Raw genomic sequence first — 19,344 nt, forward strand, 5'->3', positions numbered from 1 at the left:
TTGTCACTTTCCACCAGGCATCGGGTTTGGAGTCCCAGCCGGTAGCCAACAGCATCCTGTTTTTACGTGACAAAAGATGGGAAGAGGTCAGAAGCGTCCTGACTTCTGCTTTGAGTCCTGAAAAGCTGAATGAGGTAAGACACAAGAAATGCAGACCGTCTTCCTGAAGGAGCAGGTTTCTTCTCTCCAAATTGTGATGGAGGGCTGGTTCACATTGCGTCACTAACGCAAGTGGCACCTCAAAATGCCCTGCCCGTAGAGGGCTTCGAACCTCTCTGTTATGCATAAAGCATAGGATACTGTATTGGAGTGTCTTCCCTTTCTCCAGGCTCCTACATCCCCAGCTGCCAGGAATCACCTGTGAGTCAGCAACCACTATGGCATTCCCTCTCTGTCCTGATACTCTACCTGAGTCATTGGGGGCACCCAAGAGAAACTGGAGGGGCTCCTCTCATCGTTTCATGTATAACGATCACCAGGGGATCTTGTTAAAATGCAGATTCCGATTCAGCAGGTCTGGGGTGGGGCCTGAGATTCTGCATTTCTGACGACCTCACAGGTGATGAGGATGCTTCTGAACAGTGAAGCACCCTTTACATAGCAAGGAACCAGAGAACAGCTTGAAACTAAGGCAAGCTGTGAGTCAAGCCTGGAACAGGGAAGAGATGGCTGTGGGTTACTGGGGAGGAGTAAAGGGATCTTCCTGGCAGAACTCTAGGTGGGCAGGCAAGCCCAGGTTAATCTTTGCAGCTGATTCAGAGGAAAGAGCTTCATCCACAAGAAGCTCTTTAAGGCCCTGGGCGCTCTCCTTCCCCCACCCAGTGGCCCTCCCTTCTCCACCAGCTGTACAAATAAAACCTGCTGTTTGCCTCCCTGCCGAGCTCTCCCACACCTTGATCCTCACTGATGACGCCTCAGTTGCTGGTCTGGCTTTGCTGTCTGTTCGGAATTCTCGAACAACCCAGGAGTGGGCACTTGAGCCCTCCTGATGTGAAGTGGTTAAGGGACTGCTTCCGTTTGAGTCCCACATTCCCAGTGTGCCTTCCAGAGCCATCCACCATGTCTAGCTGTTCCAGAATGCCTGGGCTCAGAGTGGCCTGTCTTGAGTTCAATACGTGAAAGCTACACTTAGCTTAAACTCAAGACGCTCCCCCATACAGTCTTGCTTAATTCCTATAAATCTTCTGAAGTCCCCCAGAAGAGGAGAGGTCCCACACTTCATCATTAATCCCATCCACTCAGAAACCAGTGATCCTTCCACGAGGTTTTGATTCACGTTTCCACAAGTAGCCTTTGGTACTTGAGGGCCGAGGGTGAGCTGGGCTTACAGCACCAACTGACACCCCACAGCTCCTACTCTGTGTCAGGGACTACTCCAAGGGCTTCCCATTTGTATTAACACATTTAATCTTCACCACATTCCTGTGAGGGGAATACTATTATTATTGCTCTCCTTTCACAAATGAGAAAACTGAGGCACGGAGAGATTAAGTAATGCGTCCCATGTCACACAGCTAGTAAGCAACAGAGTAAAGGTTAGAATCCAGCTCCAGAATACTCCTAACCTCTCTGTTCGCTTCTCTTACCTCCACGCGATTTTCCCTCGCTGTTCCGAGGCTCCTAGGACAGTCCCGGGGGCTGTCTGGAGTTGGGGGAGAAGGGAAGTGGGGCAAGTGGGGTCCCTGAGGAAGCCGAGGGAGGTCAGAAGCAACACTCCTCTAATTTCTGCCTAAGTTTGGAACCAACTGAGGTATGGAAACAGGTTTTAGACAGAGGAAATACAAAATTCTTAACTATACGGCACTAGGCACTCAGTAATGATTTGCTGAATGAATGGATGGATGATGGATGGATGGATGAAGAACCAAAGAACCAGGAAGGCTTCTACGTAAGGATATATGCTAAGACTAAGATAAAAGAAACATAAAAGGGAAATAATTTTGACAAGGAAACATTACATAAGAGGAGGCGGCTAACTGTTGGCTTTTTCTTTAGAGAGTCACAAGTATATACATATAGAAATAGAAAAAGCAGGTCACAAAGACACAAAGGGGAGAATGAAGCACACAGTGACGTGGGGTGGAGGAGGCAGAGCCGGGGAAGCTCGGAGAACCGACAGGAGCCTGCATGCCCCTTGGTTGCGGGCGCCTGAGTCAGTTTTCCTGGAAATAGCTTTGAAATATCAATGCCTCCAGTCCTTTTTGAAATTGTAAGTAGCTTTTGGGCTTCTATTATCAACCTTCAGAATTTATTCTTGAAATAAAAATTTGTTTTCCCTTGGAATTCTAAGGCTTTTTTCTTTTAGCACCTTGGCAGCCCAAGTCCTTGACCACCTGGGTCTGTAAGCGTCTTTAATATTCAAAAGATCTGGATGGCACTGGCTTTGTTTGTGTGGGTGTTAGGCTGCCTTGGTCAATAATGCTTGAAAGTTACTTTAAAACCAGCATTATATTATGAATCCACATTTTTATTTCAAATAAAATTGGTTTTTGTCTTAAGTCTTACCAGGGATAATACAGAGAGATAGAGAATGAGTGACAATTTGATTGATGCATCCCTGATTCCAGAAGAAGCTGAGTCCAGTGACAGACAAGTTATTGGGGTTTATATTAAAAGATGGCTGACAATTGCTGGGAAAACAACTGACTTTTATATCGGGGAAAATTTTGCCGGATTAACCTGCCAGAGTTTTCACCCCATTCCCTAAAGGATTGATTTTTTAGAAGAGGCAATTGGTAGATTTATTTAGATTTTTACAGAGTCTTTCACTAGAGTCTTTACCAAACACTATTAGTCTGTAACCCTGGGGTTGTGTAAAACTTTATTGTGGGTCAGAAAGTAAATAGATTTAATTTCAGGAAACAAAACTGAAGCTTAATTAATTCTTCTCTAAGGGAAGCATATAAATAATGGGATTCCCTGGGGACCCAGGTTAGCACAACTTTTATTTTTAAATTTTCTAATTCATCTGAAAGAGGGAGAACACCATAAAATCTATACATTTGTATATTCCTCTAAGCTCTTCTGATTTGAAAAATATTAAATCAATTGGAATAAGTTTCTAAGACTCTTCTAAGATTGTGTAAATCAGTATAAAAGTGGCAGCTGACCTTCAGTGTAAGGAAGAATAAAATAATACGTTTAGGAGAAAAGCATCTAAACTGTACTTATATGATGATGAACTTCAGTCTATGAATTGCTACCAAGGAAAAGAATGTGAAATCATCGAGGATCGAAAAGGTTCCGTGATCATACAATTTGGTAAAATATTGTAAACCATCTTCTTAGTGATTCACTGTGTAGCTTAGCATATTGAAGCCTTGGGAGAGAACTGCAGTGAAGAAATCTGTTTAACTTTGTTTATTTGGGGCTCGAATAAGTTTTCAGTAGGTGAAAACATGGGTAATTAATGTCATAGTCAGCTGTTGAGAGAAATGAGGCCATTGGGCACTACGTCTTTGGAGGGAGACTCTGTGGGGAACTCCATTGTCAAGTGCCTCTAGCAGAGACCAAGTTCCAAATTGGATAGACCATGGATCCCACCCAACATGGCGGCTTGTGTCTTCTCAGTCCTCAAACCCCAACAGCAGTGATGGACATTTCCTCATTCACCCAGATAACTAAGCTGATGGTGACCCACTGAGCAGATCTAACAGACCTGACAGCTTCATACTTGAGAACCTAAGGCTGGGTGTGTGTCTCTCAAGAGCAAATGAGCCAATCCTATCTCTGTGCATGGGGACTCAGTTACAGGAAGGTCAGACCAACAGGGAAGGCTGGCTCTCTCACAGTCACTGAGAATCCAGCTCGATGCTTAATTTTTCACTTTCATCCAGATGTTTCCTGTCAGGAAGGCACAGTCAATAATGTATGATTCTTAAAGGCGGAGGCAGATGTGGTTATTATTCCCTCTAGGCCTTTCCTGCCTTGACGAAGACATATTATTCAAGAATGACTACAATTTAAAAAAATTTAAGTTGATATAGTCAGCTTATGAGTAAATGCAAAGCTGTGACATTTCAGGGCGAAAGTCTTTGCCGAGTTACAGTCACCGGCACGGTTTAGTTTGGCCTTTAAATTTTCCTTGTAAACTCTTCCGACAATCACGCACAAGGGCTTCTAAAACAGAACCCAGTCTTCCAATAATGCTGGAGCACGCAGCTTTCTCTCAGCTGCACGAGGCCTCCAACGGTCTATTTTTAATATTTGCTTTTATTTCTTAATCCTTCCAAACAATAAAAATGAAAGTCATTATAAGCAAGTGTGGCTGTGGTAATAAATACTTCGGAGTCCAAAAATACATTGTCCCTGCCTGACCAGTTGCCCATTTTCCAGAATGTCTGGGTATTTATCTAGCAGCAAGAGACCATTATCCTGCGACACAGTTGTATTCCACTGACACCTAATCTCCTAATTAAAATCAGTATAATAATGGACTGTTTAAATTCTGGTTAGAATGTTCCTTTTCCATTTGCATTTAAAAGAAAACATACTCCTCATCATGGGTACCCCATCCTGGGTTATAATTTGGCTTTCCTTTGCCAGAATCATAATGTCACTCCGACTTGCCGCTGGTTAAATCTAAAAGAGCATCTAAATGTGCCTCCCAGCTTGGCTGTTGCTTGGCAACACCAGCAGCCACCTCCTCATCGGGTGACTTCTAATTGGTCACAACTCTTGACAGGAGCCACTGACTTATTAGAAATGATACTCGACTATTCACCTAGATGGCTAGAGTTGATACTTATCAGCAGGAAATTTTGCATAAAAATAAGTCATGGATTTTTTAATATCTGGGTGGCAGAAGGAGGTTATAAGTTTCATTAGCTGGTATTAATTTTACATTTGTTAGTCACCAGTTTACAGCACTTTCAGGTATTAATTTTTCTATTTTTTAAACCAACAATATGTTTAAATACCATCTCCCATCCCTATTACCTGGCTTTTATTTATTCAGAAAATCTGCCTCTGCCATCAGCTCCCAAACAACATTGCCCATAGGTCTAAGAGTGCCAAGTAGAATGAAACATTAAATTCATAAAATTCAACAAATATTTATTAGTTCCTGTCTTTAAAGGGTCTATAATGTAGAAGGGCAATAATGTGCATAAATTCCTACATTATTACCAGGTAGTGGAAGATGATAACAGAGCTCACGTCCTCTTTGGAGCATCAGAAACCACTTTGGGGGGAGTGGGGGTTGGAAAGTAGCATTAGAACTGAGCTCTGAAGATTTTGCAGAGTTTTGACAGAGGGAGAAGGTGCGTTGCAGGTGGAATGAGCTGAGCTGCAGGAACAAAGGCATCTGGACAAAAAGTACAAGATGTGTTCGGGGAATAGAGGAGTACAAATTGGCTGGAACACAGAGTACATGTAAGGGATTAGTGAGAGAAAACTGGAAAAGGAGGTTGAGGCACATAGAGTTTGCCATTCTGTGCCACGGGGAGTGTTCGATGCAAACTTCACTGGAGAGCGAGGAGCTATTAAATACTTGAAAGTGGGAGAGTGAGGAGAGGGTTTCCATTTCAGCGCCTTAGCTTCCAAGATGCCAGACATGCCCGGGTCCATGGAGCAAACACCTCTGGAGCAGATGAGGGGAACTGCAAGTTGTCCCTCTGGAGTCTCCACTTGGCCACGGCCCCAAGGGGGTGGCTCCCACAGGCCGCGTTTTGATCTCAGGGTGGCGGCCTCTACTCAGTCTCTTTTCTGAATCCCTTGACATATGTGGACAAGTGAGTCACCCGGGCTACACCCCATCAATGTGTGGGGATCATCTCGGTTTAGAAGTATAAGGTCATGCAGAATAGGCCCTCCCCTTCCCTCTCCCTGCTCAGGAAATGTTTCTTCCCTAGCACTCACACCAACTCCATTCTCCAAACTTGTAGGAGCTCCAAAGGCCTATTGGTGTTTGTTTGTTTTTCAAGTTCATGGCATCAGAACTGCATTGAGTGAAATTATAGCCTAGAAGATAATTAACTGAGGAGCAAAAGGAATGTGCTTCCTGATTTTGGAGAAAAAAGCAACAAGCCGGGAGTCAGAGGATCTGGAGTTCTAATTCTCACCTTTACTAAATTATTTGAACATAAAAATAACCAGACTCTGCCTTTTAGGTCCTTATGTAATTCTGAAGTCAATGCGTCAAAGAGATGCAAAAAGGCTTTCTTAGGGATGGGATGTGTTGGAGCAAATGTGTTGGAAGTCCACTGATCTGGCCTTTTAATGCCCCAAACTAGGAAGTTACCTGCTCTTTCCATGGTTCCCAAGCAATTGTCTCAACCTGGTGCTTAGTGTCCTCCTTGGAATCCCGGAATGTCTATGGAAAGGGACTTTACAGCTCATTACATTTAGCCCCTCATTTGCAGGTGAGGACTCAAGTTCAGAGAGATTCAAATGACTTGGCCAAAGTAAGAGGGAAACCAGCATGGATCTTAGGTCTTTCATTCCGGGCCGGCTCCCAGCAAATGGCACTGCATTCCTGCTAAGATAGAGCACCTCAATCTTTTAATGTTTCTTGGATACCTTTTATGTCAAGGCCATCAAGGAACATTCAGTCAATCAGTCATCACAAAGATATTTCTAAAGAATCAACTGAATGTGTTATACTGTGCTCATTCCTGATAGAACAAATACCAAAAACTTCAATCATACATGACAACACACAAAGAGTTACCACAAGATAGTGACATTGAGAGTGTATTAGTTATCTCTTGCTGTGTAACAAATTACCCTAAAATTTAGCAACTTAAAACAGCAAGCCTTTATTAGCTCATAGTTTCTGTGGGTCAGAATCTGGGCATGGCTTAGCTGGGTGCCGCTGTCCCAGGGTCTCTCTGTGCAGCACTCAAGCTGCCAGCCTGAGCTGTGGTCTCATCTGAAGGCTTGACAGGGGAAGATCTGCCTCTGAGTTTACTCACATGGTTATGGGCAGGATTCAGTTCTTAATGGGCTTTGGAAAATAAGATAAGAAGCTTGTTCTGTGTCCTTCAGTCAGTGGGGATCTCCAAAGGGTTTCAGCAAAACATTGCTCAGATAACAAGTATTTTTAGAAGACCAATCTAGTGACTGAGTATAAGATGCATGAGAAAAGACAGAAGGCAAGGAGGCCAAGAGGTTCTTGCAAAAAAAACCTTTTTGTATACCTGTGTGCCAGGCAAGGTACTAAGACTACAAAGATGCTTAAGATATGGTCTTTGCCCTCATGAAGCAGGATGCCAGCCATATTCCAGGTGACAGGTAGCAAAGCCCAAATTAGATTGGCCACTGGGGAAATAAAAATGAAGGGGCAGATACAAGAAAGGAAGTGATGTTATCATGGTGAGGCAAGAATAGGTGGATCCAAAGGGCTTGTCTGTGAGGAATCAGAGAAGAGACAATAAACTAGGCATCCACACCAATCTGGGAGCATGGGAGTCCTCCAGAGGATGGCTACTGTGCGTGGAACACTCACTGCCTTCTCGTGCTAAGCCTTTCACATATTGTGGTTCTAATCCTTGTCACAACTCTTCAAGGGAGGTATTATTATTCCCACTTTTCAGATGAAGAAATAGACTCAGTGATGTTCAGCAATTTGCCCAAGGTCACATGGCTAAAAAAATGCCAAGGAGAGAAAACCTAATAACTGGCAGTGGCTTCGAGTGTTTGCACTCCCCAGGCCAAGTATTTTTAATAATGTCAGAGTCTCAGCCTCAAGGAAAGAAACTCAAATGATAAATTCTGGGGATCACCTAAAAAGAGAAGAATTTCTTAGCCCTTCCTTATCATTACCCCGTAAGTCGTCTATCTGCCCACTCATAAAGCCCTCTGCACCTTCTTGAGTTAACTCTGCTGCCCTCTGTCTATACCTTGACTCAGAATTCCTCAGACACAGTTGGTAAAGAATCCATTTTTCTTTTTACTGGCCACTAAGCTCCAGGTGAACAAGCACTTCATTCCTTGGGAATTTCCTTCCCAGGCTGAGGATGATGCTTTACCCTCGATGGTCACTGCTGGTTACCAAATAGCTGAGCAGCCATACGCTCAGCACCGTCTATAGTAAAGACAACCAATGTGAGAGGTGGGAGGAGAAAAATGGAGAACTTTCTCCCCAGGCTTGGTTGCTGGACTGTATTCCCCAAGAAGAAATCATTCTTTAAAAACCTAATAACATTAATATTTTATCTGATTATAAGTGTAACATACGTGCATTATGAAAAATGTGAGAAAACAAAAATAGAAATCACCCATTATCCTATGAAGACAACAAAAGGTAGAAAAACCAAATGAGAGTCTTTTATTAAGATCTGGGTGATGATGGCATTGTGTGTTCATCTCTGCATGTATGTTTGCACAAGCCACCTATGCCTGCTTGTCTGCAAATCTGGAGGAGTAACTGCAGGGTATGTGGATTGTATAAAGATGATTGCAAGCCCATCAAAGAGAGCTTTTGTTTGTATGCAACTCGTGTAAGAGTAAATATTCCATAACTGCTTGTGTATAATACAAGGAAGAAAACCTGAAACGATGGCTATTGGCCAACACACAGATCATGCTCCACTGTCTTATAATATTTTCTCTGCATTGCTTTTTAAAACATTTTTCATATTACATGCCCCATCTCATATCACATTAACCTAAATAAAAATGTCATTATCCATTCAGTTCGACAGACAGCAGGCAGAGTATGGTAGAAATTTACAATCATGCCAGCCAGCAACAAAGCATTTTAGTCACAAGCGTGTAGAGGAGCTGATGGTGGCATCAGGTCCAGCCCTCCTTTGCACAGTCCAGGCACACAACTGGATTCAGTATGCAGGGGGGAGCCCTCTTTATACACAGGACCTGCTTCGGAAGAGTTGTGCTTAAATCAAATTTTATGTTGCATCCCATTTTTGTTACATTAAGGAAGCTTCAAGCTTGCTATCTAAAAAGAATTCCTTTCAAACAGTATTTTTCTTTTTTACCATGTTACTATTCCTCTGAAATAAACCTGAAACATATTTTGGTATATAGGATTTTATTAAAGTAGAGTGCACTTGTACCACTAAGTTTATTAAAACAGTGGAAGAATGTAACCAGTGAAGCCGGGTACAGAAATGTGGCTTAGATGCTACTGAGATCCCTGAACATTAAGGTGGTCTGAGATTTCTTGAGAGTAATGGCCCAGAGGCCATTATAAGTGACCCATTTACGTGCACGTTTGTACTGATGGATTAGTAAATTGATAGTTTGTGGGAATTTAGAAAAGAATGCAGTAGTCATGAAGAGTCCACTCAGAGTTACCAAGAATAGATCAGGAGAGTCATCCTCATTTCTGCTTAGAGCGGCTTCAGGACAGGTAGATGAAGCAAATTACATTTCTGTTTCAGCTAATCGTTTGACAAGGTCTTCCCTAGGTGACTTATTGATAAGATGCTGCCTGGCTGAATATTTACTTAGGTTCAGGCACAACTGGCTGAAGAGCCAGAAACAGTGATGATGACCAATCCTGTGGCTACCTAAAGTAGCAGTCAGGTAGAGGGCCCCGGGCTCTGTGTTTGACCCTGTACATTTATTGACAAACCAAACGAAGGCTTAGAAGGTGGACTTATCAAATTTCGGATGGAACAAGAAGGAACAGCCAGTGTTACAGGTGATGAGATCTGAATGCGTGAGTACAATCTTTGGACCAGCCAGCAGAGTACAAACACCCCAGGGCTCTAAGCCCTTGAGGCTTGATGGGCAGAAAATCCTTTTTCCCAGGATTTCCCTCTCCAAATACTCCCTCCAACAACAGGGTGAGGGTCGCAGATGCTCTGCCATCTCTCCACTGGGTGTGTGGTATGTTCTGCTCCTTGGCCTGCTGTCCGGCTGCCCATTGGTGCCACCCAGGCCACAGTCTCTGCCCTGGGAACCCACGCAGACCTGAGCTCAGACCACAGCTCACTCAGTGTCACTCATCAGGAACGCCCCCTCTGCTTCACAGGACCAACTCCTTCAGAGAGGGCTCCCACAGCAAGCAGTTGGGCCCTGGTGACACGATTCTTTCCTTACACCCCAGAGCACATGTGGCTGGCTTGGAGCGAGCTGTGGGAGGGAGGAGCCCAACAAAGCCATGTGTCCCTCCGACATCCAACCAACAGCCACCCAGGCTGTTCCACTCTGCCAGGATTCTCCAATCACCTGAGCGTTTTAGGGCAGTTAAGAGGTTGTTCTGCTCAGAACACATGGTAGGACAACTTTTTACAGCAATAAATGCAAGGTAAATATAAAGCCTTTCTACTGAATGGATCCTAAACGGTCAAAACAATCAACTGCACATGGTGATGATTCATGGAAAAAGACCTTGGGGTTTTCATTGACCTGAACCGCAATATTTGAGTGCTACGTGTCTTCTAAAAAAAGTCAACCTGGTTTTTGTGATTTTGTTGTTGTTGTTATTGACATGTGTGGAAGTGATCCATTTACGATTTGCCTGATGGCACCTGAAATGCTGTGTTCCATGTATGCATCCATCTTTCAGGAAGGACGCTGATAAAAATAAAAAGAGAGAGAGAGCAATAAGAGTGGAGAAGTGTGTGTAAACCACGTGGTCCCAGGAGTAGCTGAAGGGATGGGGAACGATTGTCTAGGAGAGGAGGAGGACCATTTGCTGTCTAGCATTTGGAGCACTGTCACTCGGAAGAAGACAGGAAGGAAATCAGCAAGAGGTTGTTAGAGGGAGTCAGATTTTGTCTCAATGCAACCACATAGCTTCTAACAAGTAGATTAACATTTTATAACTTCCAAGGCCTCAAGACATTAAGAGCAAAGAGTGAGTCTTATGTACTCGTTAAAATTCAATTCATTCAACAAATAATTCCTGTGTGCCAGGCACTGTTCTAGGTGCTGGGACACAAAAATGAACAGACAAAAAGTCTCCCCTGCCCTCGGGAACTTAGATTCTGGTGTCATAGTAGTACAATCTAAACACAGGTAACAGTTCAAAAAACGTTTGCCATAAGAAATGCTCAGAGAAACGTATTGCAGCGTGTTGCTTCAGCTGTGGTGTTATTCTAGAAGGCACTCTGGTTAAAATGATTCCCCTTGATGTTTCCAGCTTGGCTTTTCAAACCTATAGGAGAGAATGAAAGGTCATGTGGGCGGCCATGAGGCTCCACAATGAAGTCCGCCCACTGCAGCCAGCCTATTAGGGTCAAAGAGGTGGGTGGCCAAAAGTGAGATCTAAATTTGTTGAAGCTGGATGATAGTTACACAAAAGATCACGATACCATTCTCTCTTTCTATGCATATGCTGGAAATTTTCCATAATAAAAATGTTTTAGTATTAAAAAAAGAAAGTCAGCAGTTGTCCTGTGTGGGCATAGGAGGCCTCTTGAAGTCAAGGGTTCCCCTATATTTGAAGCTTTAAGCAGCTTAAGCAGAAATGAATAACCATCTATCAGAAATGCTTGAAAAAAGATTTTTATATTGAATAAGAAGTTGAAATGGATGGGCTTAGGTTTTTTTGGATACTAAGATTCTACATTCTAGGGAAGGTCTGAAGTATGATTGGAACCAAACACACATGGATTTGGCCTAATTCCAGGGATAGTACATATGGATTGTGCTCAATTACTCTCTGATGTTAACCACGTCATGAAACCGAGTACTGATTCTCTGTTCTGTCTTAGCACTTAATGATCATTTTCATAATTATTTCACAGTATTTACTCTAAACACTTTCTTCTTTTTGCTTCCAAAATAACCAGATTGCTTGAGCTAAAATAGACGTTTACAGCTACTGTATTTTACGATATTCGTGAATTTTAAAACTTCCTCTTGAATCTTAGCTGTGTAAAAGTTGCCTTCAAAACAATGTCCATTTTCCCAGGAAGCCCCACAATAACCTCTTTATCTACAGCTAATTTAGGTGTGCTCCCTGCATGGTGTCCTAATTACACCTTTGTTATCCACTCTCAGATGATGCCCCTGATCAGCCAAGCCTGCGACCTGCTCCTGGCTCATTTACAACGCTATGCAGAATCAGGAGATGCTTGCAACATCCAGAGGTGAGGGCGCTACAGGGCTACCTTACAGATGAGAAATTGCATTTTTGAATTGCTGCTTCTTGTGACGTACACAATTACCGGACAGTTACCTCGGGACCAGCAAACTATGGAAATGCTGGAAGCTCATAAAAGCATGGGTGGACTGACTAATAAGAAGAAATGAAACCCACATAAAATGTGAAGTGGATGTGAGCAAAGCCCAGGGGAGGTGTGGCAGGTTGAGGGAAGCCTCGAGTGGGCAGTGGTTTGTAGGTGGACTCACCCTCCGACCTCTACAGACCCAGGAGAGGGCAGGATACACCTGGGCAGAAAGGACAGGGTCCTGGGGAAAAGTCCAGGCATTTTTACTTCAAGAAATATTGTGGAGGACCTCAGCCTAGAAGCCACGACTTAGTGGTGGACATCAAATTTAAATGACTGATGATCTGGGTTTTCTCCCCGTTGTCCTGTGCTAAATTATGGTTTATAGCAGATTAGGAGTAGTGTGGCAGATCAGCCAGAAGCCAACTCGTTCTTATCGTTGTTAATAAAGTAATAGCATAATCATCACCAGCATCTAAATTCTGCCATATTATTCACAAAATCCTCTCATACACATTCTCTCTGGTCATGAGATACATGCGTTGGCTAAAGATAAGATGGGCTCAACAGCTATAAAAGCAAAGTAAATAACTCTTAAAATCCTTAAATCTTCAACCATTAGGATCAGATGCAATCAGGATATTCAGTAGTCAAACTGTTGTTTTTGCTGTAGCAGGGAGATAAGTAATCAATTATAGAAATGTTTTCAATAAAAGCAGTCAAAATATATAAAGAAGTCATCTGGAGATGTCATTTCTTCCTTAATGATGAGTTGTTGGTTACAGAATTTCTGAAGAGGAACTAAGCGTGTGCCTACATCAAGCCACGGAAATAGACCTTTTAATTATAAAAGGATATGAACATCCAGTTGTTAGCCTTTTTATAAATAACTTGTCTACACCTATAAGATAACAAGAAATGATCATTCTAGTTTAAAATGGCCATTTGGGGAACAGGCTTCCTAGAGCCTGAGAGGTTAATTTTTCTGGAGTTACTGCCAGACACTTTTCTGTTTATTTCTAAAGTGCAACATGTGTTTTCTGTAATAATATACATATGCTCCTGAAGTTGGTCCCAGAGTTTGTCTTGTGTTTATTTGAGTGTGAAGGGTCCTGGTTTTTTATTTGTTGCTCTCATGAAAACTGTAAAATCATTAGGAGGAAGTAGGGACAAAACCACTAAAACTAGACGATCAGGTTGTTAATTCATCCATCACAATTTGCTACATTATCAGTTAGGCATTCGAGTCTGGCTTTGGACGAGCTGTGCTCAGCTTTGGGGTAATGCACACCGGCTTTGGGTCAACTCCTTCACGGGAGGAAAATTTAAAGTGTAGCCCTTGGTGTTTGCCTGTGTCTGGTTGACTAAGGCTGCTGAAGCCGGAAAGTCAAGGAGGTGATGCTCTCCTCCCCCCAGTCTTTGCTGAGATCAGTTATCTGTTATGTTTTTGTGTGTCCTCTTGAATTCTGCCATCACGCTCAAAGGATCTAATCCCACTGCCTCCTCTCCGACCACCTCACTCCAGATGTGCAGGAAGCACCCCTTTCGAGCAGGTGGACAATGAGGAAGTCCCGCCTCCTCAGGAGAGTGTGATGGGTAGGCCACTGGCAGAGTCCTTTCAACATTCGAATGTTCCCTCTCCCACAGGTGCTACTGCTGCTACACCACAGATGTGGTTGCCAGCATCGCCTTTGGCACCCAGGTGGACTCCCAAACGGCTCCCGAGGACCCCTTTGTGGAGCACTGTAGGCGTTTCTTTGCATTCTCCATCCCCAGACCTATCCTGGTTTTAATCTGTAAGTACAGCTCCTGCTGAGGGCAGTAAGGGGGGCTATGCTAGCTGGGCAGACCCTGTGACACCTGGGTGGTCCCAGACCCCTTCCAGGGCTCAGCATCTGCCACCAGGTAAGGGCATTCAGGGTGTCTCTCCATGGAGTCTGCCCTGCAGAGGGCTTGTCTTCCTGGAGCCACCCGGGCCCCTCTTATCACCAGCCTGGGGCCACTTAATATCAACACAGGGAGCCCTGGCCTCTCCTGGCCATGTCGTGAGAACAGCCGCAGCGCCCCCTGCTGAGTGCTTTGTGTGCCTTGCCTGAGTTAGTGCTTGTATTTACCTGGTGAGAAAGGTATTCTCATTCCCTTTTAACAGATGGGAAAACTGAGGCTTCAAAAGGCACAGCCAAGACTGACATTGAAAGCCTTTTCTTTTCTAGGGCATATTTCTCCCCTCCAGCAAAATCCTCTTCCGAAGACCCCTCCCCTTGAGACTCCGTGCAGAGTAAACTAGAAATCACACGTGATGAGTGACTAGCCAGGTTACCTGATGCTGTGGAGGCCAGTTGATTTATTTTTAGTTTAGAAGTGAGTTTTTACCTTCTGGCCAGTTCCAGTATCTTCCTGCTTTTCTGGAAGTATTGAGGCGTTGTTATTATTGTTATTAATTATTACCGTAATTTCTAACCATTCTGCTGGGCTGGTAAATTCATTCCCGTTTCTGAGTCACTTTCCACGGAAGCCTCTGTCACCTCCATTCGCTGGGCATTGAAACTGTGGGAGGAGCTGCTATGGGGTCAAGGCAGCCTCCTCCTTCACCCCTCACCCCCTCCACCCTCAGGGGAGCTGCTCCAGCTGAGTGGGCTCCTCCTGCCATCAACCATGAACTTGTCCTGCATCCTGTGGGGCGAGTGGTTCTGTTGTCCCATCACGGCTGCTACGTCTCTCTCTGCCACTCTGAGCCTGCCTCCCTGTTCTGTCACACTGGTTGAGCTCCAGCTCTTGAAAACGGCAGAGCCTTCTGAGACCTCTGCGGGTCCCAAGCTGTCCTCTCCAGCCCAGATCCCACACAACGCTGTGTGTGGCAGGCCCACCGTGAATGCTGAGAAGCTGAACTGAGCCAAGCTCCGCCTCGGCCGGCTCAGCGCCTAGGCCCAGGCCACTGCCCAGGAGGGGAACCATGTCCCTGACCCAGCTAACTCTGTCCCACGGGCATGGCAGCAAGAGCCCTAGCTGTGCATGGCACAGCAAGGGAGGCACCCATAGGGACAGGACCAGCATCCTTGTCAGCTGCTGCCGTGGCCGCTCTTAGGGACCATTCAGATGGTAGCTCTAGGGACAATTTTCCAGTGGAAAAAAATGCAAATGACCAGAAAGTTAAGAAAGTAGATCAGCTTCTACTACTTGCTAAGACTAGAAACGTGGCTTGTCATCTGTTCTTTCTTGATCAAATACAAAGACCTTGGGCCCTCATATCTAGGACCCAGAAAATTAATTTATGACGCTGATTCTTGGGGGCCAGAAGGAAGTGGGGGTTCGATTGTACAGACGTTTATTGAGTGCTCACGATGTGCAAGGAATGGTGAGGAGTCCAGAGGGGAAATAAGCCATAAGCCCTGCTCTAAGGAGCAGCAATTCAGAGGGGAAGACAGGCCTTCAAATGACTTTAATTCAAGGGCAGGGTTTGCTTCCTGGCAACAGGCATCTAATAGCCTGGTTGATTTTCACCCTCTTTTCAATGCCACTTTTGTTTTTCTCTTTCAAGTATCATTTCCATCCATAATGGTCCCACTGGCCCGGATTTTGCCCAATAAGAACCGAGATGAACTGAATGGCTTTTTTAACAAACTCATTAGGAATGTGATTGCCTTGCGGGACCAGCAAGCAGCAGAAGAGGTAACATATTTTAATAGGACACGGCATTGAAATGGAATGGAACCTAATTTGGCATTGCTGTCTCTTTTCTCTCTCTTCCCTCCCAACCCTGCACACCACACCTTTATTGGTCTACCACTTATTGCTTTCCAGGGCAGTAGAGAGAAAGAAGAAAGGTCGAGGAGAGGCAAAGAAGAAAGAGAAAAGTGAGGGCAGGTGGGAAGGATGGTGGGGAGGAGCCCAGAGCAATCTGTCCACACTCTGACATAGGGGAGTGAAATTAAAGCCGCCCCCTCAAATCCACGGGCCTCTCTATTTCAGGTATCCCCCCAGCATAGGTTATAGCAGCCCCAAAAGAATTTTCTAGGAAAATGTGCCCACATGTACTTTTCATCAGCATCTGCTTTATATCGAAAAGCAGCAAGATGGAGTTTTCCAGGAAAAACAGCATGGGTATTAGAGAGGAGTTGGGGAGCTGTCACCAATCCGACCTTCCCTCTCAGCACAGAGGATTTTGCTACGAAATTTGTAGTTGAGGGCCCTCTCATGCTTCATCTGAGACCCGGAGATTTCTTTCCTCCTTACAGACTTGCCCTATGCTTGGCACATAGTAGGAATCACGTAAATATTTGCTGATTGAATAGAAATAGGAATTTTCAGTATTAAGAAAAATAATTTCTGGGCTGGCTCCGTGGCCAAGTGGTTAAGTTTGCGCGCTCCTCTGTGGTGACCCAGGGTTCGGATCCTGGGTGTGGACATGGCACCACTCGTCAGGCCACATTGAGGTGGCATCCCACATCCCACAACTAGAAGGACCTGCAACTGAGATATACAACTGTGTATGGGGGGTTTGGGAAGATAAAGCAGAAAAAAAAAAAAAAAAAAGGAAGATTGGCAACAGTTGTTAGCTCAGGTGCCAATCTTAAAAAAAAAAAAGAAAAAGAAAAAGAATTTCAATATTGCATATGCTCCTGCATGTACAATGCTACTCCTTACGGGCCTTGTAGCATTCAAGAAAGTCGCCTAAAAGGAATAACAGGCCTGAAATAGCTTTTCCTCAACTGCCTTGTGCAAGATGTAGCTTTAAAAGGGTTTTCTCAAAGATTAGGTGGCTGAGAGGGATTAATACAGAAAGGACATGAGGTCCAATCATGGCGATAGCCGAGAATGAAATCAGGGGTCAATTAGTGGCTGGATGCACAGAGCAGCCTTGAGAGGCAGCCTCGTCCAGTGGCCCAGCTTCATCTCCTGGAGACTGTGCAGCGAAGGTGTCCATGTCCGGAAGGCAGGTGGAAGGTATATACAAGCTCACAGCCCCTTGGCCCACACCTCTGTGAACTCAACTGGACACCCTTGGAGGTGTGGGGAGAATCAGCTCACCCTGGCCTGAAAGGACAGAACGTTCTTATCCAAGTTCATGCTTCTCCAGAGTGAGGATGGAGCCTGGGCAAGAAGGGATGAAGAAAGCACCATTTCAAACCTCGATACTGCTGTGAGGGGCTTCCCTCTGAAAGTTTAATCACACACACATCCCACCCCACCCCCACCGGAAACCCACTGGCTGTGGCATCAGGCTGAAAATTCTAAAACTGTTGCACTGAATGGCTTACTAAGAGGTGAGGGGTTATTAAAGATCCAATTACTGGGATCGCCTCGAGCTTTTCCTTTTATAAATTCGAGAGCTATTTGTTTCAAACAATGAGTTGATCTGAGAAAAACCTCCCAAGCACAAATCCAGGACTGCTTGTGTCAGGACAGGGCTATACGGTTACTAAGAAAACCTGCTTTAAACCCATCTAAACTCTGTAGACATTCCATCAAGCAGATGTGTGTTTGCGCAGTAGAAAATGCAGCACAGATGTTAAAAGGTAAATATTTTTCTAAGCTCTAGCCGGTGGGTGGATAAGACACCTACATCTATCAGGGTGCGTATTTTTCTTGGATATGACCATAAACCAGCTCTGTTTCAGTCCTAAATGGGCAGTGTTCAAATAGCCTCCATGATGCAGTGCAGATCAAGGAAACCCATCTACACTAATGCTCCTCTCCCGCGCACAGTGCCTTGAGCGCAGCCCTCTCCTCTGGCCTCTGTAGCTGGAGGTTAAGGCAGATCTCTGCCAGGCTCAATGGCCCTGTAGCAGCCTGTCTGAGCCAGGATGAGAGGAAAGGATGCCAGGTACAGTTCTGCAGTGAAAAAATCCAACTGTGTGGATGTGGCTGTGCCCTCCCTTCCACCATTGCCCTCATCCCACCCCAGCAAAACCACAAGCAAGCCTCAGGGACCACAACCGTATTGCACCCTGAGGAGTTTCAGACATGCCAGCTGAGAGGCCTGGGGATGCTCTGGGGTTCTGAGGCAGCATCCAGGAGCCAAGGTGGCAGAGGGTGCTCGCTTCCCACATGTGCCATCATGCCCTGCCCTGCCCCAGCTCTGCCCCAGAGGACAAGGCTCGCAGTGGGGTCACAAAAGCCACCCAGATATGACCAAGCAACAGGAAGGAAGCTGAGGAAAGCCAGCCTTTGAGGATGCCATTTGGAAGGAGAATGAGGAGGATCAGGCTGGAAAGAGGCAGCCAATGATGGCGGACCCTTTGCCACTTTCTCAGCTGTTACAACCTGAGCTGGCTGGCAGGACGCTGAGGCCTGGCCCCCCCTCCCCACCCCCACCCTCAGGCTCTCTATGCCCACAGGCTTAGCTGTGAGGCCTGCTGCGGTCCCAGAGGACACCTTCCAAAGTCACAAAGCTGGGAAGCAGCAGAGCTGCAAAGGTGTCAGGATCCAAGCTTCCTGCTCCAAATAGCACGCGGTTGTAAGCACACCCAACACAGCCTTCTCCAAGATGCATTTACTGCATTGCTTTTTCCTTTGTGGAATTACTTACTGCATATCTAACACGTGCTCAGTGCAATACCAGGCACGGGTGGGGCGTGGGGCGCAGCGTCCTGCCCTGGAGATGCTTATAATCTTGTGGAGGAGAAAAAGCAACCACATGTGAAATAACAACAATCTTCAAGGGCGGAATTAAGTGCTGATGTGTGTGGTATAGATTATTAATGAAATAGAAATTCAGAAGCCAACGAATTAAGAAAATGCTGCAACAAGCCAAGTACTTTGAAATTATAATATTTTTCTGCTGGCGGTTTGGATACTCTCTTTTTACTGTTTAGTCCCATAAACTTCAGAAGACAGTAGCATATGGGTTGTCATTCATCACATTATAGAGCTTTTCAAAGAAAGGATGAGCCAGGGATACACTTTGTCAATGCTGAAGCAATATGTAAACACTCCTATTGTTACAATTAGTGGTAGTCAAAATATAAAGAATATGCAAATTGCTGATAAGCAAGGTAGGAGGAAATGACAAGAAAACTCTAACTACTTACATGGGGTAGGGGATTACTGAGAAAAAAAGGACCGATATGAGGAGTCTAGGCTATGGGAGACTTGAAAGGCAAGCTTCACTGAAGCTAGGCCCCCGCTTCTGTTAACTTCCTGCCGTGTGAGAAAAACATGGCCACCATAAGCCCTGAACTGCGCGTAAGGGCAAAATGGAGCATGTGCTTTGGTTTAAATCTATATGATGTTTTACTGTTGGAAAACCAACCAACCT

General features: G+C 44.9%; 1 protein-coding gene across 1 annotated transcript in view; it reads left to right on the forward strand.

Annotated features, from left to right (window-relative positions):
• TBXAS1 (thromboxane A synthase 1) overlaps window positions 1-19,344 on the forward strand; it is a 143,908-nt gene that overhangs the window by 73,870 nt on the left and 50,694 nt on the right. Inside the window, exons 5-8 of the mRNA XM_046668769.1 lie at window positions 18-134; window positions 11,917-12,005; window positions 13,734-13,882; window positions 15,625-15,755. Of these exons, the coding sequence (XP_046524725.1) occupies window positions 18-134; window positions 11,917-12,005; window positions 13,734-13,882; window positions 15,625-15,755 (486 nt within the window). The remainder of the gene's footprint in view (window positions 1-17; window positions 135-11,916; window positions 12,006-13,733; window positions 13,883-15,624; window positions 15,756-19,344) is intronic.

Source organism: Equus quagga, chromosome 8 (genome assembly GCF_021613505.1).
Source record: "Equus quagga isolate Etosha38 chromosome 8, UCLA_HA_Equagga_1.0, whole genome shotgun sequence".
NCBI classification, from domain to species: Eukaryota; Metazoa; Chordata; class Mammalia; order Perissodactyla; family Equidae; genus Equus; species Equus quagga.